At 35.8% G+C, this 23,661-nt stretch overlaps 1 protein-coding gene across 3 annotated transcripts in view; it reads left to right on the top strand.

Moving 5' to 3' along the window:
- The window catches only part of MYCBP2 (MYC binding protein 2), a 204,668-nt gene that overhangs the window by 145,512 nt on the left and 35,495 nt on the right, over positions 1-23,661 (top strand). Inside the window, exons 56-62 of one of the 3 annotated variants that reach the window (XM_086476666.1) lie at positions 3,964-4,089; positions 7,440-7,601; positions 14,623-14,724; positions 17,455-19,098; positions 20,414-20,583; positions 21,305-21,549; positions 22,238-22,405. In XM_086476666.1, coding sequence (XP_086332792.1) covers positions 3,964-4,089; positions 7,440-7,601; positions 14,623-14,724; positions 17,455-19,098; positions 20,414-20,583; positions 21,305-21,549; positions 22,238-22,405 — 2,617 coding nt within the window. Of the gene's footprint in view, positions 1-3,963; positions 4,090-7,415; positions 7,602-14,622; positions 14,725-17,454; positions 19,099-20,413; positions 20,584-21,304; positions 21,550-22,237; positions 22,406-23,661 lie in introns of all 3 variants that reach the window. The other 2 variants (XM_086476678.1, XM_086476671.1) reach the window with 2 other exon arrangements.

Here is a 23,661-nt window from a genome sequence, read left to right as displayed (position 1 = left end):
AAACAGGTATAACAATAATTTACACTTTTTCATTTGAGTTACTTTACATAGCTGAACTTCAAAGTTGTTTATAAACATTCTTTTAGTGTTTTTTAGAGAACAGTTAAAATATTTCCCCATGTTTTCTTCTGTACCAGTTATGGATCATAATTTTAACCATCCTTCTTTTAGCTATGGGGATCATTTTTAAATAAGTAATTGTGCATTTTTGTTAGCTTTCTTTGGTCTACTTTGTGTTTCTATGAAAAGCAGAACAGAATGAATTATTTATGTTCCTTTTGATTTTGTTAAGTTTATTAATTCTGTCCCACAGCATCCTGTTAAAAACATGTTAACATATTTTTAAGACTATTTAAAATTAACATCAAATTAGTTAGTTATTCTAGTTAGCAAAGTATGATTGCATTCTCTTAACATGCAGAATTGCTGTCCTGGTAATTCATGTTCAGATTGGGTAAAACCTAGAAGTAATAAAAGAAAACATAAACAAAATGTTAGTACCCAAAGGTTTTTATTGCTTTTTTCCCCTGCCTCTAATCATCCTTCTTGTTGATCTCCCTCCAAACAGGCTGTCATTACTGATCTAAAATAACTTTCTTTCCCCCTGAATGCTTCATATGAATACCTTGAGGTATTCGTAAACTGTTATTCATTAACAGATAATCCCAGCCCATCTGGATGAGTTCTCCTGTGCAAGATTATGGAATACTTACATTCCCTTAAAAGATAGACAAGGAGTGATCTGTCAGTATTTATACTTCTGGAGGAGATGAGATCATCTATCCAACCACCCTGTTAGTGCAGATTCAGCTAGATAAGGTTGCTCAGGCCCTTGTCTAGTCAACTTCTAACTGTCTCCAGCCTTTCTGGACAACCTGTACCAATATTTAACTCACCTTCATGGTGAAAAATTTTCCTAATACCTAGTCTCAGTTTCCCATGCTGCAACTTCTGTAGTTTGTCTCTTGTCCTGTCGCTGTGAACCTCTGAGATGGGCCTGGCTTCATCTTCCCTGAACCCTTTGGTTAGGTAGTCAAAGGGAACAATAAGACCTTGCGTTAGCTTTCTCTTTTTTAAGACTGAACAAACCCAGATCTCAGCCTCTCCTTAGATGTTGTGTGCTCTACTGCCCTGCCTATCTCGGTGGCCTCCGCTGAACTCACTTCATTCTGTCTTCTGATGGGGAGCCTGAAACTGAACACAGCATCCCAGCTGTGCAGTGTGTCGCTCTTGTCTTTCCAATGTCTAGTAAACATTACAATGGATCTTCCTTAGCATGATTTTGTTACAGGTGTTCTCAGAGAGAAATGTTTAAGATTCTTCTGTTGATAATAAAATTTTGGTAGCGCTCCCTAGAGGCTGGTTTGTTTCAACTCACTTGTCGAGTTAGTTTCTTCAGCCTTCTTTTTTTTTTTTTCTTCCACATATGTTTCTCTCTTTTCTGAGTAAATCTGGACATTTTCATTTTATAATCTTCTTGCTCCGTTTATGGGATCTAATGCATCTGTTTTCCAAAAGATATCTTCGTGAAAAACTTCCACTTCAGCAGTCATATTCCGCATGTGTTTTTAGGTGGTACTTACTGTCAGACTCGTATTTGTTCATTGTAACAGACTTTTTGCCCTTTTTCTGGTTTTGACATTCTGTGCTGAAAATTAATTCACAGCTAGATACTCTGATAATTATCATGTTACCACATTAAAACAAAGTAATTCCTTGCTAATAGCTTAAGTATTTGTTGTAGGCTGTTGCTGCTTGACTTTAAGGTATAAAACATTCTGCAAATAAGGGGAATAATCAGGAGTTTTTCATAAAATTTATAAATTGGGGGAAAAAAAGGTGTTTACATAATACTTCACGCAGTATCTTTTTTTAAGTCATAGTTTCTGCATTTTTAGTTATGGCTAATAAGTTCTGAGGTGCTCCAAGAGCCCAAGCAGATTCTAGAAACTAAGTATTTGTGAATTGGAACAATACCTTACTGTTAAAAGCACATGTATTCAATAAGGGAGTTAACGTCATCATTTTCTATCCTAATACAAGGCTGTTTGCTTTTCCAGTGGAAACTAATTTCTCTGAAGTTAATAAATTAATCAGTGTGCAAAAGTTTCCATTTAAGAGTACTTATTTTGAGGAATAGAGATAGCCTACATTTAAGTCACTTGACAGTATTTTGCATATTTTAAGTAGTCTTTTCCAGCTTCAGTAACTTATCTATCATTTCATCTTGTGTATAATTTCTCAAGGTTTATCTGTGCTTTAAGAAAGAATTCCCAATTTTGGAAGAATTCAAACAAGCCCCTTGTTTGAAGGTCTTTATTCAGATTCTTGATACTTATGTAGTGTTACTGAAGGACATCTTCAAGTATGTCGTTTTTCTCACAGAAAGACAGAAATGCAAGCTCCAGGCTTTGAGGACAAAACTCTGTAGTAGGATTTTTACAATCCAGTGTATAGGGCAACCAGCTTAGAAACTTTCTGATATGAGTCCTCATTATGTCTGGTTTTATTCTTTTCTAGATGAGTCTATGTTTTTGTAAGTAAGGGGAAGATAGACGTCTCTTGTGCGTCTAGCTAAGGCAGTTTGAGTAATTATCAGTGCAATTACTGTGATATTTCAACCTATTCTGTGTTCCTAGTCCATCTCAGTACCAGATAAAACTAACGTGCTTAACCCACATCTGAAAATTATTTAAACTAATTGCTTTTATTTGCCAAGAAATTAATTAGGAGTACTATTTGTCATTAATTTCAATGCTTTTGCTGGAGGGAAATAATTAGGATTTGGAAGCATTCCAACTAAATTTGCAACTGTCTATATGTTTATCCATAAATAATATTATCTTTCAGATTGCTTTGTATTGTCATTATTTAATAAAATGATAAAAAAATTCTCAGAAAGAAGTAAGATTTTTATCAGAGACAAAGCAAAAGTCATACTGAATGCCCAAGTCTGTAGGCAGATATCCAGATACTTTAGTTGAAACACTACAGCAAGATCTAGAGTTGCCTCTAATCGAAAAATTCTAGATCCTTTCTTTCTTAAATCAATTTTAAATTTCCAACTTTCTCCCTGATAATTTTTTTTTTTCATTTGGATAGGTGTTATGTAAAAGTTTGTACTCTCAGATACAGTTCTGGCCTGAAGTGCAATTTTCTAAAAATGGCTCTTAGAAGAGTTGTGATTTTTTTTTTTAATTGAATCCACATTACTTTTAGTACGTTTACATGAGAAGAAGTTGTTCAAGGTGCCAACCCGAGCTTTTAACATGTGTTTGGGAGCTTTCTTGTGATTTTTTTCCTAATAGTTCATCACTTGGAATGATATTTCTGACCACGTTAAGTCAGTAATGTCTCCCTAAATCGAAACAGTCAAGTGGATTCTATCTTTCATTTGTCTTGGCTCTTCTGTTGTTACGGATATTCTCAAAGAACCCAGGTTGGTTTTGGTTGGAGGTTTTTTGGTATTGTACAGAAAGCAAAACTGTAGTACTCAATAACAGATATGAACAAATCTGTCAGGGGAGAAAATGTCTTGTGTCTTGTGAACTATTAGGGGGTAACCAGGATTAAAAGTTTATTGGCTCTGAGTTTGCCACTCTGAAAACTACCCTTTCTCCACCCTGCTTTGTCACATGAATTTAACAATTGCTGTCCAAAGAATAAACATTGAATGGTACAATGTTACTGAAAAACAAAGTGTCAAGCCTGTTGCTAAGGGGCATATGATGGCAAATCTGGCAGCAACTCGAACATAAAAACAGTCTGCATGGTATTAAGTCCTCTCTTTATATTTTTAGAGCATGAGCTCTAAGGGAGAGATATGTGTGCTTTTTTTTAAGAGAATTGAGTAGAGTGGAAGAGTGCTATCTGTGGTATCGCTCCTTTGCCTTGTGACTCATCTTTCCGGTGTAAATCACTTACTAAGAAGGTCTAATTCTGAAGTGATGTGTTTTTTTACAGAGCAAGTCCTTCTAGATCAAAATGTTCAGACTCCTCCCCCAAGTCCTTTTTCAATACAAGCTTTCAGTAAGGGGACAAGCTGTAGTAATGGACAAGGGTTTGATTATGGCCTTGGAAATAACAAAGGTATGTTTTTACACTCACATTTTTAAAAAAAAATTACATTTTTCTTAACCTTGCTTATATTTTTATTACTCATTTCCTACTCTTTTAGGCACCATCAGGTGTTTTCCAAAAGACATAAGCAGTAGTGCAATGAATTACAAGGTGTTTTACGAAACATGTATTTAATGTTAAAACTGCCTTTTTCTCTGCTTTGATTTCACTTGGTCTAAGTACTTTGTACAAAAAGACTCATCGAAGATTTGTGAGTTACAGTTGAGGCTTTCTATAGTGGTAGGCACAAAACTATAATGCAGAAAGGAAAAATACATCCTTGTAAAACAAGATATGAAAATTACTGGATTTAGAGAGCATGTTGTTTAAAATTATCAGAAACATTTGTAAACACTTCTCACCTGTCTTTAAATTTTTTAAGTGCCTTTAATGAGATGACAAGATAAAAAGATACCATTTGAGATTTAAGTTGTAAACCTTGAGTTACCTTTCAATCACATAAATAGCAGTTACAAATGCTGGGTAATAAATAAAACCTTGTTAATGCTGCAGACTTAAAATAATTGTTTCTTTTAACCATGGTTTATTTTGTTGTCAAGATGTAAATATATATAAACCATCACAATAAACTCAAACTACATGCCTTCTGTTCATTCATTGATTAGATCTAGAAGATTTACTAATACAGAAGGACCTTCTGCTGAGGCAGATGTCCTTGAGACATATTATAAAAACATGGAGTTTGTTATTCTACTCTTACATCATTGTACTCTGTCCATGCCGCTACAAACATGGGCCTAAGGTGTATTACATATTTTTAACACCAGCATATATTCTTAGTGGTCTCCTAAATAAAATAACATGATTTAAGACTTGTTTTAAAGGAGAAGAGATGAGGGAAAAAATATTCCTGAACGTTTTAGTCTGTTATTTTCATAACATGAAATAGTTTTATATCATTTTATGGTGTTTTACTGCTTAAAGAAGCAGTTCAAACTTGTCCATGCATTGCTATAGGAAATCCTTTTTTTTTTTTTTTTGACAAAGGTGTTTTCCTTTTGTTTTAAAGGGCCCTTTATACAAAATTGCTTTTCCCAGTTCAACCATACTCATTTCAAATTAATGGTTGAATCACAAAAGGATTGTGAAGAAAAGTGGAAGTGTTTAGGATGTACAGCATGTGAAGCAGTATTACAGCTTGTTTCTCAATGTCAGTTGTGTTATAGTGCGAAAGTATTATCTGTTCGTTTTCTGCAGAAGCATATTAGGAAAAGAATTTTTTTTCCTGTGTTGTCCAAAGATAAAATCTTGGAGGTCGATATGCTGTGTTAACAGACGTCCTAGTTTCTGGAGACATTGTGATTCTTTTTACTATATCCTATCTTAAACAGTTTCTAAGGTGTTTCTTTGGGACATTACAGTTACAGAAAGTTTGGAAGCTACTCCTGGCATTGAATTCCATGTCATTTTATATGCATTGTTCTCTTGACATATCCTGAAGCTGTGATGTTTAGTGTGAGTGAGCAACTCAGCTAGATGACTTTATTTGTTCTGTGTACTGTAATTCCTTCTGAACTGCCCAAGAGTGGAGAGTTGTTGGCAACTATATTGAGAGAATAATGATACTACTTTCCCAAAAATCGAGTTCTTCAGCTGTATCATTACTTTATATACAGACTTTCTGCATTCTCAGGTCTAAGAAGCTTTGAGTTTTGGAGAATAAAAAAACTAAAAGCACAAGCACAATCATAGCGGAATTTCTGAATTTCTTTTGGAGGTGCTTCTTTGTTAAGAGAACTGCTGTAGGGATGCACCAGATTCAATGAAAATTGAGTCACCATCCTTGAGCGTTTCAAACTGCTGGTCAGATTTAAAGATCCCTGTGTAATAGGTCCGTGTTTACAGTATTACCTGCGAGGCAGAAGACAAAAGTCCCACAATCATTCTGTTTGATTTAGCTATGTCTTCTCTATTCCGTCAGCCTTCTACATTGCAGGCTTTAATATTCCTCGTGAATGGCCCTAACCACCTCCATGTTAATTAATTACTGTGGGCAAATGACTTTCAGCCTCTTCTCAGATGTTATTTCCTTTGAAATAATCACTCACTTTAGGAAACAGGCTTGTTATATTTAAAAGTAATAATGGTTTATCAAACATGTCCGTCACGGGTTATTAGGGTAGAAATGATTGCTGCCCAAGTACTGATTCCAGTATTTTTCAGGTATACTGCTTCCAAAACAGTGGAATAAAACTGATTTATCGATACTGTGGATGGTTAAGGTGTTCCGGCTATTTTCTGCATTTTTCATTCTCTCAATTTTGAAACTAAAATATCAAGAAAATAAGTGCAAAATTTAATTTTGGAGTTCTTAGATAATACAGGGTTCCATACACTCACCAGTCTAATTCTATGAAAGACGGCTGATAATCACCCAGAAATATTGTAAATTCAGTGAGTTGTAAATTCTGTATTAGCTGCTAATTTTTTTACTAGGGTTTCTAGAATGCTGTCAAAATTATATGAATTTGCAGAATAAAGTGGCACTGTAGGATTTGCTTGGTGATGGTTCAAATCTGAGACACTCTCAAACTCCTGGTGTCTCCCAGCTCATATTACTAAGTATACTTCGAGTTATTACATGGTGTGATAAGCTCTGCCTTCTTGCTGTAGACTTCATGTATTTCTAATGCTCACAGAGTTTTTTGAGAATAGGTATTCAGAAATTAAAACTCTGTTTTTAACATGCTAGGTTTTTTAAGGCCTTTGTTTGCCTCACGACAAATGTATGTAGTTCTTCAGAAAAACAGTTCCAGTTCCTAAGTGGTACTTTTATTTTTTAAAATTATCTTCAGTCTGATCTTGAAAAACAGCATGACAGAATACTTTTTTAAAGATATTTGCAAAAATAAGCAAATATTTACTGAAGCCTTGGCACAGGAATAAACTTGCCAAAGCCTAATTACATGTTATCTTTCCCTTCTCATCAATTTTTCTAATCTTTTTCTGCATGTTCTGTTGCATGTGTGTATTATTGTAAGTGCTAGGGATTTCTGTTTTTTTTCTTTGGCTGCTCTTCATTTTTTAGCAAGGCAAATATAAATCTCTATTTTGAAATGTTTTAAATAATTGCAATAAAATATCTATGATCCTTAAAAACCCTGCTTGTACTTTTCAGTAATTTTATTGCCGTGCATGGGGTGAGATTTTTACATTTAGCCACAACCAAAGTTGTATGTGGCTAAATAAGATTTATAAGCTTTCTCTATTATCATCATTTAATTGAGCACCATTTTACTCTGCCTTTCTGGAGAATGACAAGTAACAGGTTGTAGTTTTGACTGTTTTGCCCACTACAGGTGACCAACTGAGTGCCATACTGAATTCCATTCAGTCACGGCCAAATCTCCCAGCTCCTTCCATCTTTGATCAAGCTGCAAAACCTCCCTCTTCCCTAGTCCACAGTCCATTTGTGTTCGGACAGCCCCTTTCCTTCCAGCAGCCTCAGCCACAGCTTCAGAGTAAGTTTGTCAGCCTTACCTGCCTCATCAGTCCATTTCTGCAGCTTTGACATTGCTGTTCTCAGTTGCTTACCAGCTACTAATCATCCCTCAGTGCACCTTTCTGATTTTGTTTTGTTAAGTTTTTCATGATTCAGAAGCATGTGAGGTAATGCTAAAGAAGTATACTTGTTCAGTTTCTATATTGACAGTATTTTGCTTTTCTGTGTGTTCTGCAGTGTAGATAAGTCGTGAAAGTGCATTTCCAACATTGTACGCAACTCTGGGTTTATAATTAAGGTAGATATTTTATATGGTACAAAATGTTGATAATTCTTTTAACGTCAAAAATAGACTGCAGTAAATTCATAGATACTAGATTTTCTTACCTCCTAAATTCCTATTTTTGTCATCACTCCTAACATTAGGGAAGTAGCTGGACAGTGGGAACAACTTGGCACTTCTCGTAAGAAAGGCTTTGATAGTCTTCTGTTGGGTGCTTATAGGATTGGCATGGACATGAAAGTTAGGACCTAGAGGTGAATAACAGGTAACCTGATTACTGATGGGAGGGAACGAAACTGTTTAGTTTTTGATTAATGAAAAATACTGCATTCATGATGGATAGCGGATACTGCAGTAAATTCTTCAGAGCAGATAATAGCATGGGTCACAGGAATACTAGTCGTCTTCTGTCTCCCATAAACTGTCCTTCAGAAGTGCCCCATTCTTGTGGGACCCTGTCAGGCATTTCAGTCTCTATGTCTGTGCGCAGTCCTGGATCTGTTCAGCTCAGCTTATTGAAGTGACAGTGAAGTGCTTCATGTGAGAACTAGATTGAAATCTCTTAATTGACTCTTATAAAGACTATCATAAATATTCTGACAGCGATCTTTTGTGCTTATGCTGGACTTAAACCAATGTCCTGAAAGCAGAATATTCCAAAACCTACTCAGATAAAACAGCTGATTGCCAGTGGCAGCAGCACACTGTCATTGAGAATTTGTCAATTGTATATTCTTTCCTGTCACTTTAGTTTTCTTCTCTTGTTCAGAGTAGTTGAGAGCTGCTTATTCAACTTTGCATCAGAAATAACCCTGACTGTCTTATTTCAAATTTCAGATGATTTGTCCTTTAGCATTTAGACCTGTATTGTACGAAAAGAAAAGCTGTCAACATTTTTTCTTGGCTGCCCGACAAGATCTGGCTCAATGGATTTGCCCATCCAACAGACGTAGATAAACTATATTCAGTAAGCCACATCCATGGTCTGTCTTTTAATAAGGATCCCTGATTCAAAAGGAAGCCTTTTTTGTCAGATAGGGGGAGCACTGGTAGTCTACCAAATAAAATAATAATGAAACTGAAAAAAATTTTCAAGTTTGTGTCTGATTTTGGATCTTAGCTTAGTATAAGATCTCAACTGATATGGTTATTTGCCCTTCCAGCAGGGGAAAAAACAAAATCATCAACCAGAACCGTGTACTGTTGCACTAACTGTGATTTGATAGAAGGACTTCCTTCCAAACAGTTTATTATCTCATTTAAGATTTGATGCAGATAATGTGAATTATGCATAAAGAAGAGAAATATTAACATTTTTGTTCTCACTATCAAAGTTTAAGAATTATTTGGGGGAAAATTTCCTGTTTGAACTTCCTTAGTCCTTTGCAACTTTGTTAAACCTTCATTTACAAGTTCATCCACAATATTGTCAGGGAGGCCTGTGAGATTGTATTCGTATACTTGTTCATTTAATAGTAAAGGAAATTATGAGGGTTATAAGACTCTCTAGATTAAATATTTTATTTTAAGCAATTCTATTATTGCTGTATTTCTTGAAACATTATGTATTAGAAAGTAATCAATTAATTTGCAATATAAGATTAATTAGAATAGCAATGCGTATATGCAATAAAAATATTTAGACAGAGGAGTTCTATTTGGGTCGAAATCCGCTGTGTGGTTTTTAATCTGTGTTCAACACTGATGCAGCTATAATAGAACTGTAACAGAAACTCTTTTAAGTGTGCAGTTTTCAGTCATTATTTCCAAAGCACTTTATAGCCTCCTGTTATCAAACATGTAATTAAAAGTTAATCCATTAAACAACATATCCCAAGGCTCCATATCAAGTCACTTGGATTTTTGCCCTAGACATGCTTAGTTCTAGTTTCAAATTATGTACTCTGTCTGTAAGTGCTTCCTGCAGTAGAGTTAGATCTAAAAATTGAAATGAGTGTTTATAGTCAATAACTCTATATTGAAGGGGCTAGTGATAGTCTAATAGTTGATAGAAGTTGTGCCAGTCTAGATTTCCATGGCTGCAGAGGTTATATACTAAATACTATTCTTGACTGAAAGTCAGTCTAAGTAGTTTAGTCTACCACTTCTGTTTTCTGTTCTTCCTCAGATATCTGTCCTCCTGGGGAGAAATTTTATTCGGAAGCATGATTCTGAGGAAAGTTAGGATCATGCTGAATGTCCTCTAGAATTATTTCCTTAATTTAGATTTTTATAATAGGAAGAAAAATTTTGGTCTGATTATAAAACATACACTGTGCCAGTGACAGACTGTAGTTCTTTTTTAGAAGAGTTTGTAGTTGGCTGTTCTTTCTGAGGAATGGTTTATGCGCTTGGGGTTTGGTTTGGTTTCCAAATTGATTTAAGGAAGAGGGAGAGGGTTTGTCACAACCTTCTATCTTCCGATACAGTGTCTGATTACTTTTTTGCAGTAATACTACAGTTTTGGACATCCACTTCCTCAGATTTTTCGCTTGAAAAAGCAAGAAGTGTCTCTGTTATTCTTTTCACATCATAAATAGATAAACTAACAAGAGTCCTCTGTGTTTTGTCAAAGAATTTGTTACAGAAGGTGTGTTATAGAAAAGAAGGGGGAACTGGGTAACTCAGTATTGTGTTAGTTGCTAGAACTCTATGAAGGACTGGTTGTTCTGTCCTACTTAATTCCTTTGCTGATTTTGACACATGGTCACTCGAGAGGAAAAAACTGAGAAATTGTTTTCTTTTTAACTGGGACAGACAAATTTGAGATGCTCTTGTCATGTATTTTAATTTCGTGTCAGTCTTTTATGTAGCTAAAAGTCAAAAAAAGCTAGAAGAGATGGTGTAAACTACCTGGAGTTCAGGAACAGCTGTATTGGCTTGGAGTCTTAGCAAGGATTTTTTTTTTTTTTTTTCCGAAAGGGCACGAGTTTATGTATATTTCTTCCTTGATTATTTCAGCAAAACAGTCTGCTTATGCTTACTTCTGAGAAGTTTGTAAGATCATCGCTAACAGATTTGCTCAGGACTGCGACCTCCTGTAGCTGCAAGATTATTGCTGGTTGTTTGGTTAATTTGTTTCTGAACTTTGTGAAGAGTGCAGAAGACTCAGACTTCTGCTTGAACTCTGAGTGTAGGTGAAGTGTGGAAACCAAGAGGGTCAAGGAAGATCTTGTTTCTCAACCTTCAGCAGTGTGTCATAAAACTCCTTAGACATGCCAAGTCAGAGAAACAGGATCTTGCCCTGCTGTCCAGCATCGGTTACCAAAATTTCACAATTGGTTGTTGAACTCTGAACTTGGGGAGGGAAGTGTGAGCCCTTGCAGTCACCATTGTTAGACCTTTATGCTGTGTTTCTTCACATCTGAGTTGTTATTGCAAATGAAGAATGGATTTGTAGGCTGAAAAGGCTTTGGGACCCCCCCTTGTTACCCTCAGTTGTCACATTCTCCTTCTTCCACTGCAGCCCTGGCAGCTCACTGAGCAGCTGCACAGCACACCTACTGCTTCTTGACTCATCTCAGTCCAGGCAGAAACTGCAGTGCTGAGCTGCTGTCCAGTACTTTCATAGCGTCCTGTCAGGCTGCTTCCTTGCCAATCCATGCTGCGGAGCTGCAATCCAGCATATGATCCCACCATTTGTGATCAGCCCCTACCGTTCATGTCAGGGGTTCCTTGATACATCCTTTCAGTATTGTCCTACCACTTCTTTTGGATTTTGTTCCTTTCCCTTCTAGGTGCTAGTTACAGAGCATTTAGAACCACTGTCTGACTGCAGTACTTCTATCCACACTTCCTAAACTGTAGAGGGGGCGCAAAAGACCAGCACGCATACAGAGCACATAACCCTTCTCGGTAGTGTTTCAGTAAAATGAAGGGAGAGAATATTCTCAACTGAGCACACTGATCTCTTCTGTATTGTGCTGAAATAACTGTCATGTGAAGCAGCCAGAGAGTATTGGTTTAACTGTTTTTTTCAGATGCTGCGTATTGTTGAAGCATCATTCCTGAAAATTTGAGCTAGTAAGTTAAATGATTTCATACCTAGGCTTTACAGATTTGATAATCAAAGATACGTATGAAGCATACATTTATCTAGCTCATCCAAAACCCTCTTTGGGGGACTGGTATGGTAAAGGTTGGAGGAAGAGCATGAATTATGTCAAGCTTTGGTTTAGAAATAAATCTGGTTTATTACATCTTCAGAAATTGTAGTTACAAATTATAAAATTATAGAATTGTTTTTACCTACACTTCTAGCACAGGAATGCTTCTTTCAATTAACAAACTTAAGTGGCTCAAGTGTTGGTACTCCAAAGTTTGGGTAAAGAACATTGCTAATATATTTCTAATGATAGTGCATTTCAACTCTTGCTTTCATTCATGCACTCAATCCCCTACAATAACAGTATCTAATACTTTTCTTCCTTTTTAATATTTAATATTCAGACATTTGTTGACTTCAGTATATTCTTCTACTCGTGGAAAAAAAAAAAAAAAGAGTCCTTGTCCAACTGTCAGTATGGCATTTGGCATTTTCAGGATGTGAAAAAAGATACCTTTATTGCAGTGCTTGAGGAAATTCAGCTAACACCTGTATTGTAGCTTCCATGTCAGTAACAGCGAGCAAGAGAGGAATGAATGCATTCTTTTTGAAGAGGCGTCCATTGCTTAGGCAAAGGGCAAAAGCAGGTCAGTGCTTTCCTTCATCATCATGCAGAAAAGCAGTGGCATTTCAGAAGAAACTTTAACTTATCTTCACTCTCCAGAAATATTTTACCAGTTTATTTTAGATTTTGTTTAAAAAAGGCTACCGTGGACCAGTTGGTCGTATGTCATGCCTCCTGGATTTTACTGGCGTTTCCTCAGAGGAAGTAGGCATGGCTGTTAGAAGACTGCATCCTGCCGTAGGAATGCAACTGCCTCTTATGTCTCCATGTTGTGTAGCTTTTCAAGCTGGAGCTATTTCCATGTTTAAGGAAAGAGTTTGACTAAAGATACGCTGTCACATTTGAATGTGATGTGAAACAGACCTTGCCTACTTTGTATTTCAAGTCTCTGTAGTCTTTGAGGATGATTCAAAAAGAAGGAAACCTGACCAAAAAGCTGGTCCTTGTGGCTGACTAGTTACCCTGGATAAGCATGCATTGTTTACCAAGGCGGCAAGGAGAGATTATATGAGAAACTCATCCTCTTCGACCAACAGTCACCTTGAAATGATTGGGTAGTAGTAGTACATGGTTCAACCTAAACTAGATTACAGCATTGTAAAATGTAAGTATTCTCAGACATAAAGTGAAAGAATGAAGTGTAAATGTGCATTCATGAAAGTGGATTTAGTAAAGATTTGCATTTAATTATTCATAAAGTGAAATGCTGGTGTATCAAAGTGACATTTTTAGGATTGCTTCTACTGCTACTTTGTGCTCCTAATGTGTTTTTCTGTATTTTGTATCCACAAATTGGTGGAGTGACATCCTATTGCTGAAAAGCTATATAGTTAGTATTGGATCTCTCCAAATCATTTGTAGGCATCCATGTAGGTAATACTGTTCTTAAATCTGTGCTAGTACTGGATTGAGGAAATAGAGATTATTTTCTTGTTTTAAAGAATGGAGTTCTTACTTCAGACGTGTGAACAACTTCTCATTGTAGATTCTGCAAAACTATAGCTCATTGCATAAGATACGGATTTTAGTATATTTATAGGTACAAGTTAGTAAATGCAGTACCAGAACAAAAGCTTTTTTAAGCAGTGCAGGAATTGAAATTATCTTAATTCCATTTGTACAAAAGGGTCTCTCTAAAACGGAGTATCTTCCAGCATACAAATTCTTACTAAAATTATTAATGCAGTAAGAATTTGACTTGGGGTTTTTTGTTTGGTTTGGTTTTGTTGTTGTTTTTTTTTTCAAAAAGAAGAAATAGGAATTGGGATTAGAATTAAAAACAACATTGTAAGAAAGTAAAATTATAGACTTGAAACTAGAAGTCCCTGCTGTTATCTTACTCCAAGTTTCATTTGGAGCTGTACCTCTAACAGACTTGGTGTTAGTAGACTCTTTACTGAAATTATCTTGGATTACATCAGAATTTAACTTTGTTTTTTTCTTAAGGCAAAATTATTTTGAAGAGTTGATACAGATTTGTTTTCATGTCTATACTGTTTGATAGAAACTCTTCTACTGCTAGTTATTTTTCGTGATAGTATTGAGAAACTACAGTTCACGTTACAGACGTGAAGTTTTTCGAAACATTACGTTATTGAGCTGCATTCAGATTTGAAAACAGATAGTTTTGATGGGTTCAATATCTTTTTCTTCATTCCTTCCAGTGATTAGTGAGACTTCCCGATGCAAACATCTAGATGTTCTCTAGTTTTCTCAAAAGAATGTGAGATATGGTCATCTAGAAGGCCATACTGCAGTTTTGAGAAATTCATCTCTGAATTTACAGATTAAAATTTCACATTTCAAACCAGAGTTCAGTTCAAAACTAGATACTGCTAGTCTACACTTACTATGTTTTTAGATCCTAGAAACTAATACTGAAATCACAGAAGATCTTTCATTCTTTTAAAATTTAGATCAGGGAAAACATTTTGAAGTAACTGTTTCTCATTTAAAATTAATGTAGGAGTGAATGAATTCAGAATACTTAACAAAGGAGATGCCTATCATTTTAAATGCTTGGTTTTATCTTTACTGCTTTTTCCATTGAATCTGTGCTGCTTCTGTGCAACTGTTTTCCACTGTAGAAACTCCATCCTGCTGCCTTGCTTCTCGTGAGCGTATTTACAAAACTAGTGATGTAGCTGGGCCTGCCTCTGCTATTTCATCTCTCTCTCACAAACTGAAGGGTGGGTACGCATGCCAACATAGCAAGGTTGTTCAGATTTTATGTTCAAAATCATTTTGTTTCCTCCTTCCATTCATTTTCATTTCATTTGCTTAACAAAATACTGTTTTGAAAGTAAACGTTCAAATTTGGTATTTGTTGTGAGCTCGTTTGATAAAAGTATTCAGTGTTGCCTTCCTGAGTTACAGCAATTTCATGATATGTGATACAGCTATCTTTTACTGCTTTGTAAACAGAAAGGTGACTGTTAACACCTGTTTTCAAACAATACGCCAATGAAATATGGAAGAAGATATGGAGAAAAAATATATGGGTTTTTTGTTTGTTTACAGATAAAGCAGTTTGCTACATAACTATACGGTTTTTCATTTTGTTTTTTTTTTGTGTGTGCTGATAGTCTAGAATGCTAATTAGGATTATTTATCTGTGTATCTGCAAATCCAAACCTTTGTTTTTAAAAACATATGTTTTATTGGTGGAACCTAGTGTTAAGCTATGGCCTTCGTAAGCAGTTTTGTTCTAGAATGTTTTCTTGCTTGATATTCACTAGTCATGAACACACTTTGAATTTGGTACATTGCTGAATGGTTTGCAGTGGTTTATGTCCTCTAAGAAGACTATTGTCTTTTCACTGTTTTTTCCTTTATGAGGAATTCTGTAAAAGGTTCTATCTAGAGTATTTCTCATCTGGCAGACTTTAAATTCATTTGTTTGTTTCTGGGAAAAGTGTGCATAAAATAATTATAATGTACATTTCTGAATTCATATGTCACAAAGTAGAGCTCTCAAAATAGCTCATCGCTAGAACTGGTGAATAACTAAGCTGTCATGAACAAAATGCTTGGACTGATATCTAAGAAACTTTTAATTTTTTTCTTTTAGCAAGAAGCATGATGTACCATGCTATTTCTTCCCTTCCTCTTCCCCCTCCCCTCCCCCCAAAAGAAAGAAAAAAATGGAACTAATAAGAAAAAAAAAAAAGTAAAGTCAGATTTGACTCTCAAAATTGAGAGATTTGTGATGGTGTTTCAGATGGTCTCATTATATCTACTGTTTACATTTGGCATATTGTTCCTGAACACAGACAAAAGATTTCTTCTCTGCCTGGAGAGGTATGAACTCCTACCATGTCCTAGGAAGACAGGAGAGTATGCTAACCTTCAAGCTTGTTAAATATTCTGATATAGGTATCCATCACTTTTTCCTGTTGCTGTTTGTTTTATTATAAGCTCCTTAAATATGGAGGTAGCAAAATAACAAGGATTGTTTTGTAACCTAAGGAGACATCTGGGTTGCAAGACTTTGCTCCAAAAATACATTTATTTTTGTATTGTGAGAGGTAACAGTAGAAAAAAAATGAGATCACTTTGTGCTTATATATATTTTCTAGCATAGGGATAAGACTTCACAGTTGGTAACTGGAAGAAGTTGGTTCAGATTCCATAGTGCAGAAGGAAGTAAACACAGATTTCCCACCTTCTAAGTAAATGCTGAAGGTACTGAAGATGGCTGCCTATCCTGTCTGTTCCCATTAGAAATCAAGGTCCAAATTTGCAAATATTCTCTGATTAATTGAAACTTTTATGTTTTTGACGAATAGTTGTTTCCCAAAAAAAGTACCCAAACCAATGGAATTAACCTTTTAGTGTCTAGAAAAGTAAAATAATCGAAAGTACTGTGACCTAGTTCTACAGCCCTTACAAGAGAAAGTTCTTTATGTTTAACTAATGATAACCCATTCAAATCAGAACAACTTAACTATGCATTCAAGACTTTGCAGTGTCATGCTTTGTGGAAAGACAGTTATATTTAGTTCACAATTGTTGCATTGCTTACCAGTAGCTTCAACATGGCTTATCTTAATTTTCAAAATACAATTCTACAAGGGGGACTGAGTGTGTTTATTTTTAGAAGCAGATTGCTTAATACACTTATTTGCGTATGCTCATTTTGCATGTATTTATATTAAGCTGCCCATAGTTTTTATAATTCTGTGCATTAATAGATGTGTGAAGTCGGTGTGCACAGGAATAATAACTGCATCGAAATAAAAGGACATAATAGACCAGAGTTCATGGTTTAGCTTAGTGGTCAAAAAAGGTGGGGTTTGGGTTTTTTTAGTACGTTGTGTTCTGGTAGCAGAACATTGATAGTTTGTGATCTTAAAAAGGTGGATCCTCAGATTACTAATGTGAATCATTTTAAGCATGTTTGTAAGCCTTTTGCCCAATTTGCTTTATAGCTGTATTTACTTCCTATGTTTCCTGACTTTTGAGCATTAAAGAAAATAAATCTGGTAATACATTTGATCTTTCTGCAAGTTTCTTGTTGCAGTCAGGCTGACACACATAGAGATAATAAATAAATAATCCTTGTTTTCTGTTGCAACTGTGGTAAACTTAGTTAACTCCTGGTATTTTACCGAAGGATGTAAATTGTGCTTCCTTTACTAGTGTTTTGTGGAAATAGTGAATGGTGCCTTTTGATACCTCCATAGTAGTGTTTTCTGTGTAAATATTTCGTAATACTTGTTTGTATCTATCTCTGTGAGAAGAAATACGTTGAAAATATTCTAGGGGAAAAAAATTCTCTTTATATTTCCTTTCATTTTGATGTGAACAGAACAGAACCATCTGGATTTTATCTTGTTCAGATCTTTAATCCCTGTTTTGTATTATTAAAGGTAACACTGTCAAAGCATAATAATTTAATTATAAAATATGCTAAACAGGTGACCGAATGAATTTCACAGGAGCTGCTAGACCGATTTCTCCAGCAGGAAAATCAGACATGTCCTCAAAACACAGAGCTGACTGCAGGTCACCCAAGCTTGATGTGCGAATGAATAGAGCTGCTGCTGACCAGAAGAAACCCAGGAATACAGAAGGCCTATCTGCCAGTGAGTCTCTTATGCTGAAATCAGATGCTGCAAAATTGCGGTCAGACTCTCACAGCAGGTCTTTGTCTCCAAATCATAACACTTTGCAAACACTAAAAACTGATGGAAGAACAACTACTGGTCTGAGAGCTGAATCTCCAGGGCCAGGAACCCGGTCATCTTCTCCAAAGACAAAGACACTTACAGCCGTTAGATCTGGTGCTAGTTCTCCACGATCCTCATCACCCCATGACAAAACTCTACCTCAGAAAGCTTCATCCCCTGTAAAAACAAAGCTTGATCCTCCTCGAGAACGATCCAAGTCAGATTCTTACACATTAGATCCAGACACCCTTCGCAAAAAGAAAGTACCCCTAACAGAACCCTTAAGGGGGAGGTCTACTTCACCCAAACCAAAAATTATTGCAAAAGATGGAAAACCTGTTACAGAACCTGAAAACAGAGCTCCTTCCCCTCATGTCGTACAAGAAAATCTTCACAGTGAGGTTGTTGAAGTATGTACTTCAAGTACTTTAAAGACTAACAGCATTACAGATAGCACCTGTGAAGACAACACAGAATTCAGAAGTCTGGATGATGGTTCTAATAAAGTTCATTTCAGCATAGGAAAAGCACCGCTGAAAGATGAGCAAGACATGCGAGCATCTCCAAAAGTGAGCCGTAAATGTGCTGGTAGGCATACAAGACCCAAAAAGGAAAAATCCAGCTTTCTTTTCAAAGGAGATGGCTCCAAGCCTGTGGAGCCTGCCAAGCAAGCAATGTCACCTTCCGTTGCAGAATGTGCTAGAGCTGTATTTGCTGCGTTTCTTTGGCATGAAGGAATAGTTCATGATGCTATGGCTTGTTCATCTTTTTTGAAGTTTAATCCAGAACTGTCCAAAGAGCATGCCCCGATACGAAGCAGTCTTACTCAACAACCTGCAGAGGAAAAAGAAACCAAGTTGAAAAATAGACATTCATTGGAAATATCATCTGCTCTTAACATGTTCAACATCTCACCTCATGGACCAGATATATCTAAAATGGGGAGTATCAATAAAAACAAAGTCCTCTCAATGTTAAAAGAACCGCCTCTGCATGAAAAGTGTGAGGATGGAAAAACTGAAACTACCTCCTTTGAAACATCCAGTCATCACACGATGAAATCCAAGTCTCCTCTTCCATTAACACTGCAGCACTTGGTAGCTTTCTGGGAAGATATTTCTTTAGCAACTATTAAAGCAGCTTCCCAAAACATGATCTTTCCAAGTCCTGGTTCTTGTGCAGTGTTAAAGAAGAAGGAAAGTGACAAAGAAAACAAGAAATCCAAAAAAGAGAAAAAGAAAAAAGAAAAGGTTGAGGCTAGGCCAAGGGGAAATCTTTTTGGAGAGATGGCCCAGCTTGCAGTGGGAGGACCTGAAAAAGACACCATCTGTGAGTTATGTGGAGAATCCCATCCATATCCAGTGACTTACCATATGAGACAAGCTCATCCAGGTAAGATTAAATATTTTTTAGTTCCAGTGTCCATCTGTAAAATACATTGCACATGCACATTTTGGTATTGGTTACGGTTTTGAAAATGTGTCAGGCTGTCTTGTCTAACATTTTAACACAGTTCACTGTATAAGCTAAAGTAAAACTTACTTGCTTACAAATTATTTACACATTTGTGTACGTACTTTTAAGTAGTTACGGATATAAGCTTTCAAAAATGCTGAAGAAAGTTGTTTGAAACAAGGCCAAAATGATGGGCTGCCTTTACAGTAGCTCTTCAGAAACATGCCATTTGTTACACTTCAGGACTTGAAACTGTGCTGAGAAAATTGGAAATAAAATAAAAAATATGAGATTGGTTAATTAGAGTTTCTATGTTGCCGAAAGTTTTCTGTTACTTTTCTACCGCAAACAGTAGAAAAGTTATTTATCTGCTCTGGCAGCACTAGGTATTAGTGACTTGATTTTTTTGTTTAAAATGCATCTTTAAAAAAAAATCCAGTTAGAGTCTCCAGACAATTTGTGTTGTAAAATACAACCACGGTCTGCTATTTTGTCTCTTTGTGTGAGTCCCTGAATTTTTTTCAGGAGTTTGTTTAATTTCAGGAAAATGAGGTAAATCAGTACTAGTTAGGCATTATCTTAACTAGTCAACTGAGTTCAACAGATGCATAAGTTGTGTTTTCTTTAGAAAAGGAGTCACTGATAGAAGGCATTAGCTACAATATAGCTGGTAGTAAGTAGCTTTGTTAGAGACAAAATGGTTTCTTGTTTCTAGCTTGTAAACATGACTAATTATTTTGCCAGTCAATGAAGTTCAGGCTGATGATGTATGCACTCATTTTAGCACTGTATGCAAAGTTAAAGCAAACTTAAGGAGCCACCTTACTCAGTAATTATCAATGCCCTGAATCTTTCTGAGAAACAATAATCAGCAAAGGAATGCACTTCGTTCCCTTTTAAGCTTTGTTAGACAGGGTGTAAGTTTTTTTTGTGTTTGTTAAATTTTAGATAATCGTGGATAACATATAATACTGACCTTACCATCACTTAGCTGTCTGAAGAGGGAGCTGTTGATGCTTTGGACAAGTTCACAGTAAAAACTTGAAAACTACAGTGCATTTGGATTCTTTGGATACTTCTGGGACACGCACCTTGTTTTTTAATCAGTTCAGAGTTACAGAAAAGGAGAAAAACAGGGCAGGAAAAGACAAGCGTCTTCCCCCTCTCCATCCCTCTTTTACAGTAATAAATAAAATAATAATAATCCTTCTTTTGAAATAACCTTTTTTTCATCTTATTGTCCCCGATGTAGGTTGTGGCCGTTATGCAGGTGGCCAAGGTTATAACAGCATTGGGCACTTCTGTGGAGGATGGGCTGGTAATTGTGGAGATGGTGGTATTGGAGGAAGCACTTGGTATTTGGTTTGCGATCGATGCAGAGAAAAATATCTCCGTGAAAAGCAAGCAGCAGCAAGAGAGAAGGTATTTTCATCTGTTTCTCGTATGTTTAGTGCTCTATCTGCTTAATAGTACTGTGTTCACAACTTGAAAAAAAGTAGGGCCAGCTTAAAAAATTTGGAATTTCAGAATTTTGGAAGGTTTTGGAATATCCACTTATGTAATAGTGGATAGGTTTAAAACAATAAGATAGAAACTTTGCTGAGTACTTCTGACCAGATTTCTTCCCTTCCAGCGGTAGTGTTTTCAAATGTGTAATTTTATTTTTTTATCCCAATAGAACTGTAGCGTAGGATGTAGTACCTGATTTTTGAAAAGTGTGCATCAGTTTATTTAACTTTGAATTCTGTTTTATTTGTTTACAGAAATATGAGTACTTCATATGTTTATAGTTTCTTTAATGATCTTAATCATCCAGATCATTGGATACAGATGCCAAACACTGGGCAAACTAGAGCAATTTTTAATGGGAATAGCACGAAAGGTGGTGTTCTTATATTGGTCTTCCATGCCTAATTTCAAATTCTTGCCTAAAGTATACAAATATGTTGAGATTTTAGGATAAGCAGAAATATACTAATTTAACTTTATTTTTGAAACTAAATTTGTTGAAACTTTTTGCACACAAAATTCATCCTGAGGCAAACATAACAGGAAGAATCAAGCAAACTTAGTATAAGTGACATCGTCGTTTTTTCCTGTGATGAAGTGTAGTTTAAATACACCTTTTTTTGAATATCTCTAGATTAAACAATCTAGGAGAAAACCAATGCAAGTTAAGACTCCTCGTGCCTTGCCAACTATGGAAGCTCATCAAGTGATTAAAGCCAATGCACTGTATTTACTGTCGCTGAGTAGTGCTGCTGAGCCCAGTATCCTCTGCTATCACCCTGCAAAAGCATTCCAATCTCAGCTTCCCAGTGTCAAAGAAGGAATTTCTGAAGACTTTCCCATTAAAATGCCATGTCTCTATCTACAGACTTTAGCAAGGTAATTAAAGGAAGTTTATGAATATTGATTTTAATACTCATCTAATTACAGTGATGGATAAAAATGTGTGTATAAACTAAACTAAAACTTAAATAGAAAAATACATACTTTCCTAATTCTTTATGATCTTTGCCCTTCTTTCTCTTCCATTTCTATGATTCTGTTCAATCTCTTAGACTGTATTTGCTCTAAAAGTCAAATATACCCAGAGTAGCTTTTGGGTGCTAAATATTTTTTAAAAACAGTTTAGTTCCTGTTCAAAGAATTTAGAATTTCCTGAAGAGTTTAACTTAGTGTGTTAGTAGCAGACATATGTGCTACTTTTCTCTCTTCACAGTTAAAAACAGTAGGAAGGAAACCAGAAGACTTGTGCTTACTTGGTATTTCTAAGTAGATTTCACTGTAGTGTCGCATGTTTCTGATGGATAGAGATTTGGGCCTTAAAATTCATAATGGAAATACCTAAATAAAATACTAAAAAATAGCAAAGGGTGATCCCCACTCCCTTTTGTTTGAAAATGTAATTGTATTTTCCACTAACACTTGTAAGTCACTACCAGCATAAACGCATTAGGTGAAGAGGAGTGGATAGCATTGGCTGTCAAAATGTGTTGGCAAAGGACTTTTGTGTATGCGTGTGTGTTTCAGGAACTTGTAATACTTAATGTAAAAATCTAATTTGATGTAGGCATCATCATGAAAATTTTGTTGGGTACCAGGATGACAACCTCTTCCAGGATGAGATGAGGTACCTGCGCTCAACTTCAGTACCTGCACCGTACATCTCGGTTACTCCTGATGCAAGCCCTAATGTTTTTGAAGAGCCAGAGAGTAACATGAAATCTATGCCCCCAAGGTACTTTCTTGTAATTCTATAACACCAATTTAAAAACAAAAAAAAAGGAAAGGAAAACATTGCTATTGTTAAGTAGCTAAAGTATCAGATCAGTCCAGATTAATCTCTGAAATGACAACAAAAAAGCCAAAATCATATGAAGCTGTAGTTAGAAAAATAGCTTCAGTGAATCATAGCTTATCAGGTATATTTTCAACCAGTAGCAATGCAAGATTGCAAATCAGATTGGAAACTTTCAACTGTAATGCAAACCAATTGCTTCTTTGTAGAAAGGTCTTGGTTTTACAACCTAAATATGAAAAAAGATTGTTCAGAAATTGATAAGGACTCTAGCATACCTCAGAGAAACATGTCCATAGTCCTTACTCCAGGCCTGCTTATTTCCCTGTAGAGATGAATATAATTTTTCCAGAATCTCCAGAACTGCAGAACTGAAGAAGTGATCTAAAGAGCAACAGTCCAAGGACCATAGCTGTTGCAAACCGCTTGAAAATGTAGCAGGTTTTTTTCCCTTCTTTAATGCAACAGACTGCAGTGCAGATTAATGCCCTTTTTGAAAGGGCATGGCTGTTATTCTCCTTTCAGAATTTCATTCTGAAGGGAAGTTTGAACAGGAAGGTATTTTATTACCTTACATTTTTCAGAGCAAATGTTGCTGCTTCTTTCTATGGGAAGTTAAAATGTCACTGAAGAAATGACAACTTAATGCTATCTAGGACCAAAAGTGCTAGATGATTTCTCTCAGGTTAAGCCAGTTTCTTGTCTCATTAAGTTTACTATGATCTAATTCAAGCAATTACAGAATTTTTTGTTTTGCCAGGGAAAAAATGCTCTTGCTGTTACTTAATAATAGTCTGGAATCAACTTAGATGCTCAGTGTTTTCAGAAGTCAAACAGTGGTTCCTCATATTGTAATGAGGATGTAATGAAGAGAAAACTTGCTTTTAATATGTTTTTATTTCAATGTTATATTTTATACTGACTGCAAAAACAGTTTATTGGAACCTACAATCTACAATGTAGTCTTTTCAGAAATAGAACTTTTCTAACAAAACTCCTTAAGAGTGCATCGTATTGGTATATTCCTTTATTAAAACTGTGGACACCATGGTCTCCTGAGGCCTATAGGGACAGCATAAGCTGGGAATTCTTCTGCAGACTGTAAGAAGTCCACTGAAGGTAAGGAGTAAAACATGTCAGAGGCGTAGCCGTACCAATTGAAAATTGGCTTTAAGGCTAATGATGTTAGAAACTTT

Source organism: Leptosomus discolor, chromosome 1 (assembly GCF_034619465.1).
Source record: "Leptosomus discolor isolate bLepDis1 chromosome 1, bLepDis1.hap2, whole genome shotgun sequence".
NCBI lineage: Eukaryota > Metazoa > Chordata > Aves > Leptosomiformes > Leptosomidae > Leptosomus > Leptosomus discolor.
The sequence above is the reverse complement of the archived record's forward strand: the minus strand, read 5'-3'. Positions and strand labels throughout refer to the sequence as shown.